Source organism: Haliotis cracherodii, unplaced genomic scaffold (assembly GCF_022045235.1).
Source record: "Haliotis cracherodii isolate W230 unplaced genomic scaffold, xgHalCrac1.p SCAF_26, whole genome shotgun sequence".
NCBI classification, from domain to species: domain Eukaryota; kingdom Metazoa; phylum Mollusca; class Gastropoda; order Lepetellida; family Haliotidae; genus Haliotis; species Haliotis cracherodii.
In genome coordinates, this window is record NW_027266282.1 from 4054197 (window position 1) to 4071342 (window position 17146).

Sequence of the window (17146 nt, forward strand, 5' to 3'; positions counted from 1 at the left end):
ACAAATAAAACAGTTTTGTTGAAAGGACAATAGCTCCGGTCCATCTCTTTTAAAATTATTGACATCTAAAATAAATGCTCTTGTCTTACATATATTAAAGTCTTTGCTCTATTCGCTGAACAAAGTGGTTCAAAATTTTGCGCAAACTGCGTGCGCATACCGGATGTGTAGAAGGGTCACCGCTGTGATTCAGCAACAATGAGGTTAAACATGATATGGAACGTTTGTCACATCTTTCTCGTTATTACGTCATAATGTGTTATTCATCATGTGATGTGCTCTTCATCAGCCCAGGGGAAATGCGAGTCCGTATTTACCCGTTTTGTTTGTTTGTTTGTAGTTTAGTGCCGCTCTCAGCAATATTTCAGCAATATGACGGCGGTCTGTAAACAATCGAGTCTGGACCAGACAATCCAGTGATTAATATCATGAGCATCGATCCACGCAATTGGGATCGATGACATGCATCAACCAAGTCAGCGAGCCTGACCAACCGATCCCGTTAGTCGCCTTTTACGACAAGCATAGTCACCTTTTACGACAAGCATAGTCGCCTTATACGGCAAGCATGGGTTGGAAGACCTATTCTACCCCGGATCTTCACGGGTCGGTGTCATTAGGAGTTAAGGCGGTTGGCTGTTATGACATCAAGGACTAAAACATTTGCAGTTAGAAACATTGTTTTCATTATTCGGGTTTATGTTGTCGTTCAGTATACATCATCTTCGCATACAAACACAACTGTCTAAATGCTTGGTACCATGACTGCTAATTAATAGTGAGCGTGCACACATCTTTGAAGTTTTGAAAGGTAGGGTGACTGAATGCATTCATATTCACTACATTTAACGTGTGATTCACTCGTTTCACCCTCCATATCGAGAACGAAAGGTTACTGTTCAGAGCTAGGGGAATTCATTTTAACACTGAAACCTAAGATGCACTGAGGTTTTGTGAGGTGAAATAGGGCATACTATAGCGACGCGTTAAAGATTATTTCACTTCCATATCTACACATTGTACTGACTTTGGACAATCCGTGTGGCATTCCCTATACTGCTCCACGCCAGGCAGGGAAACAACAATCGTTTACCGTTTTCAGCATGACCCAGCCAGGGATCGAACCCCGACCTTCTGATCCCTGGGCACTAATACCAATTGTATTCTCAGCTCCCTGGGAATACTATTTTCCGTTCAGGTTAGTTCAACAGTGAAAGGGCACAATGGGGGAGTTACAAATGGGAGGGAATAGTTTCACGAGTGACGTAGCCTAAAACAATCATTATTTCTATCATATGTTGTATAGGGTAGTACACAAGAAAAAAAACTTATTTTCAAGGTATTAAATTAGAGAGTTAGTGAGTTTGTTGAATAGTATTTCAGATATATCATGGCATGTCAGCTTGATTTGTGAGGGGAGCTGGTGATGCAAGATGTTTACCTTTTTGGTGAAACCCAGGAGCACGAGTGTGGATTTGCAACCAGGAAACACAATCAGGGTATAAATCACATTATCTTTTGACAGCATCTGCTGAGTTCTTCAAGATGAAGCTGGGGGCACGGGTGGCTCTGTCGTCTAAGGCGTCGCGATTAGCTGTGCATAGTTGCGTTCCTTGGGCACGCCAGAAACCTATGATTGTGGGTTCGAATCCCGGTTCGCCCCGATTATGTGTCTAGGTTTGTCAGCACCATACCCGTGCTCGTGGGTTTCGCCGAAGTGGTAAACGTCTGAGACCTGCATCCCTGCGGGCTTTCCTCACACATTAAGCTGACACGCCATGATATAACTGGAATACATTAAAAGCGGTGTTAAACTCAACTAACTCACTCACTCAAGATGAAGCCAATCCGCACCTATGCTTAATGCTGTACACGTACATTCTTCCCATAACCAGATCAAATTTGCATCTCATCTTTGATGCATGAACATTCTACATCTTCATCTCACAGATGTAGAAGAAACTATAGCCGCAGGGGTTGCTCTTCCATCCGGATCCGATGACGAATCCAGCACAATCCTGGTTTCCGGGGTCGTTGGGTTGTCCCAGCATCCAAGATGTGTACACCATCGGCTTTCCATCTATCCACATCCATGTGCCCTCGACAGCTCCATCAGTCGCCCCGAACCACAGCAATTTGGTCGTATAGCCTGACGGGTGTCAACATGGATCAATATATATTTCCACAAGGCGATACGCTTACACAATAAAACACAAAATAGCATTGCAGTGAACGATTCTGTCAATCAAAACTAACGCATGTGTCAGTTTGAACCAACCGGAAGGTTGGGTGCGATCAAAAGATGTTTCTGAAGCGATGAGCCTATAGTTTGTGCAGAAGTAGATAAAGGCATGTGGTAGGCCTCAGGGTCATTTAAATGTCACCACCATCTTCACGGGGTTGGTTTAGTTGGTTGGTTTGTTGTTTAACGCCGCACCCAGCTATATGACGGCGGTCTGTAGATAATCGAGCCTGGACCAGACGATCCTGTGATTAATATCATGAGCATCGATCCAAGCAATAGGGATCGATGACATGCATCAACCAAGTCAGCGAGCCTGACCAACCAATCCCGTTAGCCGCCTCTTACGACAGGCATAGTCGCCTTTTACTGCAAGTATGGGTTGCTGAAGACCTATTCTACCCCGGATCTTCACGGGCCCATCTTCACAGGGACCGCCCTCTGCTCAAATGTGAGGATTTGCACTTTTGCACATACGTATATGTATATTTAAATGATAACAATATAATGACAACACGTAAACAATTCTATATCATAAATTCATATTTTGGAGTTTGATAAGTAGGTACAATTTTGGGATATAGGAGTACTTAAAGAATAAATATCGAATAAAGGATCGAATAAATATCAACAAATAATTTTAGGAGATGTGGCAAGCGAATGTATTGATATCCAGAAATTGATTTCAAGATACCATCAGTCGGATGGTGTGACATCAATGAAAGTGTTATTGATTAAGTATAGATGAGACTCTTAATTGATACAAACCCGAAAAACAGCTCCCATATACTCCATATCTAAACGTTCATATGCAGCTTCCTCACAATCTAACTAACATTCTCACAACAGCCAGATAATATTCTCCCCATCTAAACGTTTATATGCAGCTTCCTCACAATCTAACTAACATTCTCACAACAGCCAGATAATACTCTCCCCATCTAAACGTTTATATACAGCTTCCTCACAATCTAACTAACATTCTCACAACAGCCAGATAATACTCTCCCCATCTAAACGTTTATATACAGCTTCTTTACAATCTAACTAACATTCTCACAACAGCCAGATAATATTCTCCCCATCTAAACGTTTATATACAGCTTCTTCACAATCTAACTAACACTCTCACAACAGCCAGATAATATTCACCCCCATCTAAACGTTTATATACAGCTTCTACACAATCTAACTAACACTTTCACAACAGCCAGAAAATATTCACCACATCTAAACGTGTATGTACAGCCAGATAATATATTTCTCGTTTAAACGTTTATATACAGCTTCTTTACAATCTAACTAACATTCTCACAACAGCCAGATAATATTCTCCCCATCTAAACGTTTATATACAGCTTCTTCACAATCTACCTGACACTCTCACAACAGCCAGATAATAGACTCCCCATCTAAACGTTCATATGCAGCTTCCTCACAATCTAACTAACATTCTCACAACAGCCAGATAATACTCTCCCCATCTAAACGTTTATATACAGCTTCCTCACAATCTAACTAACATTCTCACAACAGCCAGATAATATTCTCCCCATCTAAACGTTTATATACAGCTTCTTCACAATCTAACTAACATTCTCACAACAGCCAGATAATATTCTCCCCATCTAAACGTTTATATACAGCTTCTTCACAATCTAACTAACACTCTCACAACAGCCAGATAATATTCACCCCCATCTAAACGTTTATATACAGCTTCTACACAATCTAACTAACACTTTCACAACAGCCAGAAAATATTCACCACATCTAAACGTGTATGTACAGCCAGATAATATATTTCTCGTTTAAACGTTTATATACAGCTTCTTTACAATCTAACTAACATTCTCACAACAGCCAGATAATATTCTCCCCATCTAAACGTTTATATACAGCTTCTTCACAATCTACCTGACACTCTCACAACAGCCAGATAATAGACTCCCCATCTAAACGTTTATATACAGCTTCCTCACAATCTAACTAACATTCTCACAACAGCCAGATAATACTCTCCCCATCTAAACGTTTATATACAGCTTCCTCACAATCTAACTAACATTCTCACAACAGCCAGATAATATTCTCCCTATCTAAACGTTTATATACAGCTTCTTCACAATCTAACTAACATTCTCACAACAGCCAGATAATACTCTCCCCATCTAAACGTTTATATACAGTTTCTTCACAATCTAACTAACACTCTCACAACTCCCAGACAATATATATCCTTCGAAGAAAACATTTTTCTGTCGCTTCTTAGTTCATTTGGTGCAGCAATCTTTTTGAGTGTCATATTAACAAAGTGTTTTAACCGTCCTGTCAAATGATGTCGGCTCCTTATCACAATGGGATCTCATCATGAAGAATGCCTTAATTTGTACAATTATTCGTCAAGCTCAGGTTTGTCAATTGTTGCTACGGATGTTTGGAACTATAGTAAATCTGTCCTTAGAATTGAGATAATTCCGTCTTGATGTATTGTTTTGTTGTTGATAACCATACGAAATATCGAACCCATGACGCTAGGGGAAGCCTGTATAAGCACTTTCAACACAATGAATCAGTTGGTAGGTACTTTAAGCTCGTCACTTCTTCCGATTTCCCTTGCCGCAAAGAATGACAAGATTAATCTAATGTATACGCACAAAGCGCAGCTTATCGACCAACCGAAGAATGTGTCGTTGATGCAAGGAACACGATACCTGTGCCCGAGAAATGGTAGAATCAACTCGTCCTTCAAGGTTGCATAATGACGTACAGCTGCATCACTTTAACAGGATTAAAGTGAATATGTGTATGTGAAGATATTAAGAATGTGCATGATTACTTTTTATATCTAATTGTATTTTAATATTGGTAATATCTTAAGGTGTCATTTCGGCCCTCTGAGGCCTAGTGTTTGTATTTTAAGTATGTGCTAAATGTTGTATTACTTTGTATCACATGACACTGTAATAAACTATATTATTATATTGTTATTATATCAAAAGCCCATTCAACAACAACAACAACAAACGTTCATTTCGCTTAAAGGTCATAGCTATGACATATTGAAGGTACAAATGGAGATTTATGGTGACACGAGGCATGAGACAGACGTGCGTCAACTATACGTTTAACCGCAACCGACTCACACATTTAATTAAACATCTTGAGGGTTTCTTTTACAAACTGTGCTAGTTTTCTTTGTTATGATAAACTTTCAGTATTTAGTAACATATCAAGTAGTATCCCACAAGGTCTTGAAAGTACTTCTTTTGAATATTCAGAATGGCCAGTGAATTCGTGGTTCAGATTCAACTGCAAGGACAATAGCGTGACGCCATCACGATGGGTTAATAGCCTAAAATATTACATTCGAAAGGTTATTTCTACAACATATCCTGTCAATATTTTTGACGGAGGCACATGTATATATAAGTATTAGATAGCTACGAGATAAAATCGCAAAGAACGAAGCGTTGTTAATTTCATGATAAACCATTGTTCTATCATGATGTCATCTTTGGAGATTCAAATATGCTCTCGCAACTTGATGACGTCATATATTGGACGACGTTATATTTTACAGTGAAGTGTCTGGTATGTTGTTCCCCATAGATGTAGCTGGGCTAAACAGATAGACGCAGTGGCCGAGAGATCGCATCCAAAAGTGGGAGAGATATGACAATTGGCATTAGGAGAAGAGGTTCAGATGATCGACGTGAGAAATGGCGGGAAATACTATACTATTCGTCACCACGAAATATTTAACATATATAGATTGACAATGTATTGACAAGATTTCATTTTTGGTTTTCAAATCTTATTAATATAGGCAAAAATTGTCTCTTGAGACTTAAGAATCGGTCCATTTTCGTTTCCTTATAAATATACTGAACCGCAAAAGAAACGTCACCCCAAGTAACATTGCATGAAAAGTTGTCATTTAAATATCTAGGTAATTTTTACAAAGTTTCTAAAATTTAACATTACCTTGTTCGGAAAAATGAAATTTAATGATACAAAAACAAAGCAGATGACAATTAAACCGATCGCCCAAACGCATCACGGCAACGGCCATGGTAACCCGAATCACGTAAGTTCCGTGCAACTTGAAATGCACATGCGTTCCCCCATTTCTTGCCCTATAAAAATCCACCCAGATCGGATAGCATCCATTTTTTCGTTATTGAATTGCTACCACATGCCAAGATTGACAAGAAATCAGCGACACCAAGCCCTTGGACGATTGCAAGCTGGACAAACCGCCCGGCAAGTACCCAATGCATTTCAATTCCACGTAAAGGTCATATATAGGCTCCAGCAACGGTACCAGACCACCAACACAACAGACGACTAACCACGTAGTCACCACCCGATGTCAGGATTGTCAGATTGTGTGACAGCATCTTCAAGGTCGCTTTGTTACTGCTGCAGTAACTGTTCGACAGACCATGGGGACACACCAGCGACACATGAGTGCCGACACCCTGCCTCGACGATTGACGAGCAGACACCTCCACTGTCACAGACCACACCGAGGACCCATTCTGACACCAAGTCATCGCCGGGGCCGTCTTCAGTGGGCAACACAGCACCAGCATTGGCGCCACCAGCAATGGAGAAGAATCCTCTTCTCAGACAAGAGCAGTTACTATATCTCAACAGCAGATGGCAGAGAGAGAGAGAGAGTCTGGCGACACCGTGGAGAACGTTATTCGGATGCTTGTGTTGTTGAGAGAGACTCGTGGGGTGGTCCAAGCATCATGGTGTGGGGTGGAATGGTCTTGCACAGAGGGTCGGCCCTGTGGTCTTCCAGAACGTCGGTCAAGGGAGAGAGAATGATGTCACAGCAGCTCGGTACATAAAACAAGTCTTGAGACCAAACATCAGATCTCATTTGGCACGTCGCCACAACGCCCGTGTCCACACTGCGAGAGCAACAAGAGACTTTCTCCAGCAGAATGGCATGAGAACCATGCAGTGGCCTGGTCTCAGTCCCGATTTCAATCCCATTGAGCACCTGTGCGACGAGATTCAAAGACGGCTGATTGACGTCTGACCAAGACCGACAACTGCAGCTGAACTGCGTCAGGGGTTCCTCAGAGTGTGGGCTCAAGTGCCTCTGTCTTTCATCATTCGCCTCATCCATTCCATGTATCGACGTTGCAGGGCAGTCATCAGTGCACATTGCGGACACACGAGATACTGACTTGTGATGCCATTTTCTCAGAGACTAGTGTTGTGTTTTACTTAAAGAACATTTGACACTTTAATTTCAACCTTGATGATCAGTTTTGCCAAGTTTCATCTTTTTAATATGTCTCAAAGTATGTTTACAGTGTTTGGACAAATAAGGTTTCTCATATATCTATCCATGGCGATGTTTCTTTTGCTGTTCAGTATATTATGCATACAATATAGAATGCCGAGACAAGGGTTTATACAAGCTCGTTTAAAGGTTAATGTTAACAGAAACTGTTTTGTGACACTGTTGACATGCCATTGTTTACAAACCCAATTAAACCTTGTGAGTGAGTGAGTGACGCCGCTTTTAGCAATATTACAGCAATATCACCGCGGGGGACACCAGAAATTGGCTTCACACATTGTACCCATGTCGGGAATCGAACCCGGTCCTTCGGCGTGACGAGCGAACGCTTTAACCACTAGGCTACCCGACCGCCCCACTTAACCTTGCACATACATCTTGGTATGCCGCTTAGGAATAGGAAATCTTAAAATATATACGTGAAAAACCTTCATCATCGTTCATGGGTCGGAGACCTTTCGTTTAACAAAAGCTTTTTGAATTGATAAATATAATTTCTGAATACAGCTTAATCTGTTAGAACCTGCTCTAAGGAAGATGGTCCCCGGTCGCGGTCTGACTTTGTGTGGTGTTATGATCGTCATTAAAGATTACTGTTGTGTTTCCCATACAACTCGTTCCACAGGGTTGGGAACATGGGTAATTGGGAAATAATATTCAATACTGTTCTACAATGCAGCCATATCTCAATCTGTTCATACATGACAAATACTACCATCTGGTCACCAATGGTACATCATGACTAGCAGTTCATACGAGTCAGAAAGTCCACACATATGCATAAGTGATGAGAAAAGACAATTTATAAATCCCGATTAGGTTATTAACATTTTTTTCCACTCACAATTCAACTTTCACACATAGTGAGTGAGGGAGTTGGGTTTAACGCCGCTTTTAACAATATTCCAGTCATATCACGGCGTGTCAGCTTAATCTGGGAGGAAAGCCCGAAATGATGCAGGTCTCAGGCGTTTACCACGAGCACGGGTATGGTGCTGACAAACCTAGAAACATAACCGAGGCGATACGGGATTCGAACCCACAATCATAGGTTTCTGGCGTACCCAAGGGACGCAACTCTGCACAGCGAATCCCGGAGCCTTAGACGACTGGGCCACCCGTGCCCACCTTGAATTCAGAAACATCGATAAATAAACGTGCATGTTTTGTCAAAAATGAAACAGCATTTGTACAGAACGGAATATTTTGTAACTGTCGATTTGTCAATGAATTACATGTAACTGTGAAAGTGGTTCAGTAACCTATCTTACCGCAAGCTAGGGCAGTGTTCTCAAGAAAGGTGTTCTCTGCCGCGCCTTCCACTATGGACAGAATCCCCCCTCGGTCCAGACAGTCTGTCTTGGCAGGTTCCCACGCCATGCGATTGTTGGGGAATACGTAGTATGTGCTTGTGTCTTCCTCGACGTCCATGAACTGCACCGGCCCTGATACATAAAGGTACGATTAAAGATAAGTATGTGTTTTACCATTTGAGATCCTGGTTAGAATTAGTCTCGTACACGCTTGTCGTAAGCGGCGACGAACGGGATCGGGTGGTCAGACTCGCTGACTTGGTTGATGCATACCATTGCATCCTACTTGCGAAGATTGCTGTTCATAATATCACCCTATTGTCTGGTCCAGACTCGATTTACATACCGCCGCCATGGATGGCTGACTGACAAACAAACATAACAGAATGGAGATATGCTATTGAGAAGAAGTGATTACAAAAAATATGTTGCCCCGCTATGATGCGGACACAGACAAAACACTGATATCAGTTGATTTCGATACCGAAGGCTGACAACACAGAATACATTATTCTCAAATATAGTAGAATATAGAATATACTTCGGGCCGTATTGAATTACGGGTCATCGGCCCTGAGTGAGTTATTTTAGACACGAGCTTTTCTCAGAGCCCGTGATAAACCATTAATGTACATTGTGTTTGAAAGGACGAACTGTATTCTGTAAACCTCTATTTTGCCTTTCATGAAAACAAGAAAACACTATACGTCCTTAGCGTAAAGTTTGGTATTCTGTATAGCAGACAGTATATGCACTAAACGCACAGGCTGAAATCTATAAACCTTAATGTTGCATTTCATATACAACAAAGAAATCTCACAATACATATGTTTGAACAATATGAAAGATAAAATCAACATTAATCATCAACTGCGTGGTAGTCCAAGCGTCCTTACAGCGAAGGAACCGTGTTCAATAGTTTTAAGTGGCGCAAGATATTTCTGGGTGTGTTCTTCATTCATTTCTTTATAAGTACACGTATATAATAATACTTCACCCAAACTATCGGCTTAAGTGAAACACGTGTATGTACATTGTATATCGACACTATATAAGTACACGTATATAATAATACTTCCTTCAAACTATCGGCTCAAGTGAAACACGTGTATGTATATCGACACTATACCATTGTATAAATCAACTGAGTGTTGCTACTTGTCCAGAGATCCCCAAAGTCACATAAAACACAGTAAAATAAAGTGCAACACAGTCAAAGTTAACTAAATCAAACATTCCAACAGTCAGATAAAGTGCAATGCAGTCAAACAAGTCAAACAGTCAAACAGTCAAATAAAGTGCAACGCAGTCAAACAAATCAAACATATTCAAACTGTGAAACAAAGTGCAACACAGTCAAAGTAAACTAAATCAAACATTCAACAGTCAAATAAAGTGCAACGCAGTCAAACAAATCAAACATATTCAAACAGTCAAATAAAGTGCAAGGCAGTCAAAGTAAACTAAATCAAACATTCAAACACTCAGATAAAACGCATAGCAGTCAAAGAAGTTGAACTAAATCAAACATTCAAACAGTCAAATATAGTGCAACGCAGTCAAACAAATCAAACATATTCAAACAGTCAAATAAAGTGCAACGCAGTCAAACAAATCAAACTTAATCAAACATATTCAAACAGTCAAATAAAGTGCAATGCAGTCAAACAAATCAAACTTAATCAAACATATTCAAACAGGTAACTGAAGTGAAACCAATTCAAACAGGATAAAGCAAAGTCCTTGTCGTAGCCCCTTAATGCCTAGCGCCAGGCAGGGTAACAAATATGGAAAGGATATTCTGTCACGTTCACTAGAATAGGTCCTGGAAAGGATATTCTGTTACGTTCACTAGAATAGGTCCTGGAAAGGATATTCTGTTACCTTCACTAGAATAGGTCCTGGAAAGGATATTCTGTCAAGTTCACTCAAATAGTTTCCGGAAAGGATACCCTGTCATGTTCGCTGAAATAGGCCCGGGGAAGGATATTCTGTCACGTTCACTGGAATAGGGCCTTGAAAGGTTATTCTGTCACTTTTACTAGAATAGGTCCTTGAAAGGTTATTCTGTCACGTTCGCTGGAGTAGGTCCCGGAAAGGATATTCTGTCACGTTCGCTAAATAGATTCCGGAAAGGATATTCTGTCACGTTCGTTGAAATTAGTCCCGGAAAGGATATTTTGTAACGGTCAGTGATGCAGGTCCCAGACGTTTACCACTTTGGTGAAACCAATGAGCACGGTTATTGTACTGACAAACCTAGAAAAATAATCGGGGCGAACCGGGATTCGAACCCACAATCATAGGTTTCTGGCGTGCCCAAGGGACGCAACTCTGCACAGCGAATCGCGGCGCTTTAGAAGACTGGGCCACCCGTGCCCCCCACCCGTGAAGAGATCACCCCATAAACATACAGTCGTAATGTGTTATACCAAAGCGCATACTAATCTTGTCAGATACCAGAACTATTCACGAGTTTCATAGAATTGATGTTGCACGTGAGCTCGTTAGTATTCTATATCTATTCAATAGGTTAGGTAGTATTAATTACAGCCAGGCAATTTACCACAAACAACTATAGATAGATCACCGTACAGGGGATCATGAAAAATTACTTATGTAAAATATGTCGTTCGTACGTTTATGAGTGTGCGAGTTTTAATATTTTAGCCCTATCGTGACGAGACCAAAGTATACATTAGTAATAAATATATCAAGGCTGCATAAAAACCTGTCGTCGAAGGACAGTAAAATAACTGGACTGTCACAAGTTTTATTTAAACTGGTATGTTACCATAAAAAGATATCACTGTACACAACAATACAATAATAAAACAGGCTATAGATCCCCATCAGCTGAAGGTAGGCCACCATACTGGGGACCATGGGGACTTACAATACCTTTGCTACCTGCATGGACCCCAGCAGGATCTACATCATCCCTTCAGTAGCTGGCGAGTGTACGCAATTTTAGCCACAATTAACATGACAAATATGCTACATTAAAAGGAGTAGTATACATAAATAGTCTTTGAATGACATGGACTTCGATATCCTCTAAGGGGAAAAATAATTGTACACTTCTTTGTCCTCCTTCGAGGTTTACAGCCAATAACAATCTAAGATATAAATTCGTTCTACCAATTGTAAAAGATGCTTTATTTTATACATATTAACAAATTATATAATATAATTTTATTTCTTTTAAAAACAATAATTAAATAAGAACTAATATCATTTAAAGTATACTTATTGGGTGAAACCTTGAAAGGTGACCCCCTGTGATGGAGAAATCAACACAGTCATGCTTGACGGTGATTCTCTCATCACAAGGGATGCAGAATGGAGGACCCTCCAGTCAGCTTTCAATAAATACTCATGTGTACATCTACAATAGCCAACACTACGTCGTCGCAAAAGTACCTCTTCAAATCTGGACTGATAACACCGGTACGTGTAACCAATATTTGGTTTAATTGGATGTAAGATCTGATCACAGGTTTACATTCAGTGTATGGGAACAGAAATGGTGTCACAGACTTGTTGAGTGCTGCTTTTGCAGCGGCATCGTTACCAATAAGTCCAACATGGCTGGGTAACCAACGAAAGACGATGTCATATTGGCCAGTAGCAGGATCCTTAAAAAATTCAACAATTTCAAGTAGAACGGGATGTTTACATGACATATTTTTAATAATCTGAAGGCAAGAAAGAGAATCTGAAAATGTTATGAGCTGTTTTATTTGTGTTTAGATTACATTATTGTATTGCTGTTAAAAGGGCATTTGCTTCTGCTTTGACAATGGAGCTGCCAAATGGTAATCTTGAAGGAGGTGAAGACATAAAGGTTGATGGGAGCTATATCTAACTTTAATATTTGCAACAGAAATGGCGGTTTTGATTTACAGTCGTGGAACAAGAGATGATTTTTTAAATTGTAAATATCTTAATATAGAGGATTAAATACGCGATCAAAAGCCTGAAGTGGTTGACTAGAGAATATTTTTGGAATATACTATTAATATCGTATCATACTATTATTATACTATATTATTATTATTCACAGATTAAAATTAGAAAAATGCAGCAAAGAGGGTTTGGGTGATCATGGCACAGTCAGGCTGGTTAGGCTCATCATCAGCTCAGGGTCCTTGTCCCCTCTACACGCAGCCGAGACAGCGAATGGGACTTCTCCCAGGAAGCCCACCCAGAACTTTTCGGAGAATGTGAAGACTCCACAACACTGCAGCCTTCTGCATTACCCAGATTGTCAGAAGGGCTGTATTCCTGGTAGCAAACCCGGATACTCCCCCAATGTCAGTCAACAGATTGGGAGGTACCAAACCTAAGGCACCGAGAACAATGGGGAGTCGGACAACTTGGTACTTGGGATGCAAGCGTGACATTTCGAAAGCGTCCGCATATCTGCCATGTTGTCAATCACATTAGTGTCAAAGGTGACAGAAAATTCAATGATATAAATGATTTCATTGGATTTATCAAAAAGGACAAGATCAGGTTTGTTGGCCTTGATACGTCTGAGGCTGTTAACGAGCCTGTTCCAAAGAATTTTGCATTTATCATTTTCCATGACGCCCTCTACATATATATCGGGTCGTACCACGGTGGACCTCTGTGTCAAAACCACAAGCATGGCGAAGACGGTAATAAAATGATCGAGCTACACCATCATGTCGTTTAAGATACTGTGTTTGACACATTGACGGTTTCGAGTGGGAAGTGACTGGTCCTGAGCAGCAAACAGAAAGCCTTCGGTTTCACTTTTCAGGCCAGACGACTTCATCCAAGCAAAAGACTCTGCAGGATTGCTGATCTTGTCAACACATTGCACATAAAATGGATGCAGTGGTCGTTCAGATAGCCTCTCCTTGAAAAACTGATTCTGGGCCGACTTGATATGGCACTTCGCTTGGTTGACACTCGTTTCTGTACCGTCCAGCAGTACAGAACCATCAACAAACTCAACACCGACATTGAGATTATGTCCCACATCCAAGGCTCGTTTTAGACAACTGTGGAATGCCTTGTTTTCATCATCAGTCTTGACATGCTTCACAAGAGGATCATCACACAAATAAATGTTTGCAAAAGTGCACAAAACAATTCTATCATAAGGAGCCTCCACATTAATCAAACCACGTCCTCCCATAATGATTGGTACATATAAGCGATTGAGGGAAGGGCAGGGTTGGTGGGATCTATTGTCTGACATGATTCTTCGTGTGAGGGTGTCAATACCCTGAATTTCTTGTTTAGTCCAATCAACAACACCAAATGAATACGAAAGGACGGGCACAGCATACGTATTTGTGGCTTTGACTTTATTGCGTGCCTTCAGGTCTGAACTCCAGATTTTCTTTAGTCTACATTGGTACTCTGCCCGAAGTTTGCCCTTGATATGGGCATTCTGGAGTTTGTCCCAAATCTGCGTCCTTAAGTACGTATAGGCCTGACCTTCCACAAGATGGTCAATAACTCCTCCTCCAAGTAAACTGACTGATCCTCTTCTACCTTGCCACGTTTCAAATGAAGAATGTTGCATAATTATCATTATTATGATGATGATGATGATGATGATGATGATGATGATGATGATGCTATTTGATCTGTTATAGAATAGCCAGTCTGAAGCAAGTTTAGGCATCTGGTATTGTATTATCGTATTATCTTCACGGGTCGATTTCGGCATTGGTCTATTGATTAACTACATGTATGGTCATAGGAAACAGAACGTGTGCTCTGAAACTTCTGTGTTGTATATTTGCCGGGTACATAAACTTACTGCAGACCGTGTTGGTTGAAGAACGAATCACAGCACAGAAAGTTGTGGGATGACACGTGTGGTCAGAACAAGGTCCTCCTACACTCTGAAATAAATAAAACATTGTGCTCTGAAAATGTCAGAACATTCGAATAGTTCTCCACGGAAATAATACGTATGTCTTCCTATTATACTAGTGATGCATTATTTGTTTGTTTGTTTGTTGTTTAACGACGCACTCAGCAATATTCCAGCTATATGACGGCGGTCTGTAAATAATCGAGACTGGACCAGACAATCCAGTAATTGACATCATGAGCATCGACCGACCTAGGCATTTGAGATACGATGACATGTCAGCGAGCCTGACCATCCGATCCCGTTAGTCGCCTCTTACGATAAGCTTAGTCGCCTTTCACGGCAAGCATGGGTTGCTGATGACATCTTCTAACCCAGATATTCACGGGTGCATTGCTGAATTAAGATAAGTGGATGACGTCATAGTTCCTCGAGTGCACTCGAATATATAATCAATATCTTTACATAACCCGGCCTTCATGACTCGCTTATATTCAACATAAGTATTCCACTCTGACCGTTGTCTTTTCTAACCTTTGAGAAAATCTAACCATTGACAATGGACTCTTGTGTACGTTTTGAATGTGTTTGCAGGTTCAGTGTGTAAGAGACTTCAATTGAAACACGTTAAACAGCATGACTATGCGACGTTATTCATTTATAACAATAGAAGATGATGGGTTCTTGGAAGCTTGGTAATTTGGGATACTGCTTTTACATATGGAAACAACCATACACACTCCAACATGTTAATGTTGCACACAACATACCGTCAGTTCCAAATCTATTTTCTGGGTCTCAATTAAACAATAACACCCGCAAAACTGAACACACGTGAATGTATCTATTAATTGCCATTCATATATCAAGAAAAAAACTTTCATTCAGTTTGCAACATGAAAGTATTATTTGCTCTTTAATAACATGACTTTAGCCGGTTTCTCCAATCAGAGAAAGAACAATGAATTATTCATGTCGAATAAATATATGTAAATTTAATTGTATACAATAGACTACACTTAAAACGAACACGCTTATAACGAACTGACGGATATAGCGAAGTTACTTTTTGGTCCCGACTATTTGCTGTAGTTATGCTATATATAGGCTTATAACGAACTACGGTTATAACGAACTAAAATTAGTAGTCCCTTTTAGTTCGTTATAACCGTAGTTTACTGTATAACGTTTTCCTTAATGCAATCGTGTGACAACTTGCTTCGTACATACCTTAGGCCATTTGCTGATATCGCTCTGTATGTAATCGGCGTTTGGTTGTATGTTGCCGGTATCGGTTGAATCTTTGAAACTTAGGTAGCAGGTCCGACTCTTTGTGTTCAGATTGAAAGACTTACAAACACTGTGCATCACACATAATCCGGCACATCGGAAAATGTCCGATTTGGTAAAAGACGCAAAAACAGACTTTCTCAACGTCTTTCCATCGACGATCAGTGAGCTAATATCACAAAACCCCAATGTGTGGGAAACAATGGCATACATGATTAAAAGGCGAGAAGAGTCAGTTAGGTCAAACATTATGGACAGGTGATGTGTTAGAGCCCTCGGAGGTGCTTAATTCTGGTGTGCTTATCTGGCGTATCTAGTGTGCTTCAGTCCTGTTGTACGATAGGCTTCTGTAATGTGCTAGGCTCCTGTGCTGTTATATTCCTGTGGAGAGCTAGACTTCTCTGACATCATTTCCCCTACGGTGTGCTAGACTTGCCATCTTCATGTGATGTGCAACACCCTGTGTTGAGCTGGAATCCTCTCGCGTGCTACACCCTGTGCTGCGCTAGACTTCTCTGCTACGGTTTTGTAATGATTCCTGCAGGTAATGACGCCTTTCCTTTCATTGATTTATTTTCTCCTCATAAGCATCTTTGAGTTGCCAGATAATGCCCATTCAATCAATCAATCAGTTTTTTCGGTAATAAAGCCTCAGGCCCACGTACAGATATATGCAATTTCGTTTCACATCAAGTGCCGCATGAAATAATATTTACAGGTAAGAAGAACGAAGACAGATAGCATCTTTAACATAATTGGCTAAGTTCTTCAAGACAGTTTACATCAGAAGAGTTCAACATTCTAAGCAGTGTGTCTTTACGATTATCACCAGTAATGAAGTCTAAATATGGGACATATTTTGAGGGAATATCTTCATAAATAGGGCAAACAAGAATGAAATGAACTGCCCTTAACTTACACAATGGACAAAAACGGAGTGTCTTATGGATGCCATCCCTCCTTCCTGTGTCATGCATAATTCCCAGTTCTCCAATACGTAAAAGGGTAAGCATACATCGCTTTTCTTTTGATAATACATTTAATAGATACGGTTCAAGTGATAACGATATCTTAAATAATGAATACAGTTCTAATTTCGAGTATCCAGACACTTC

The 17146-nt window shown here is 40.4% G+C and overlaps 1 protein-coding gene across 1 annotated transcript; it reads right to left on the bottom strand.

Moving 5' to 3' along the window:
- Nucleotides 1–903: 903 nt before the first annotated feature.
- On the bottom strand, nt 904–16280 carry LOC139473079 (CD209 antigen-like). Its single transcript, XM_071255592.1, has 4 exons — nt 15972–16280; nt 14685–14769; nt 8840–9013; nt 904–2149 (listed from the first exon to the last, which is right to left on the bottom strand). Exons 1-4 carry the CDS (start codon nt 16278–16280, stop codon nt 1932–1934), a joined length of 786 nt encoding a protein of 261 aa, XP_071111693.1. The 3' UTR covers nt 904–1931.
- Nucleotides 16281–17146: the final 866 nt, after the last annotated feature.

Coding starts and splice junctions, on each gene's coding strand:
- LOC139473079 (XM_071255592.1), bottom strand. CDS start 16,280: ATGTTTGACCTAACTGACTCTTCTCGCCTTTTAATCATGTATGCCATT. Junction 14,770..15,971: donor ATATCAGCAAATGGCCTAAG/GTATGTACGAAG, acceptor TATTTATTTCAG/AGTGTAGGAGGACCTTGTTC. Junction 2,150..8,839: donor GAACACTGCCCTAGCTTGCG/GTAAGATAGGTT, acceptor GACACCCGTCAG/GCTATACGACCAAATTGCTG.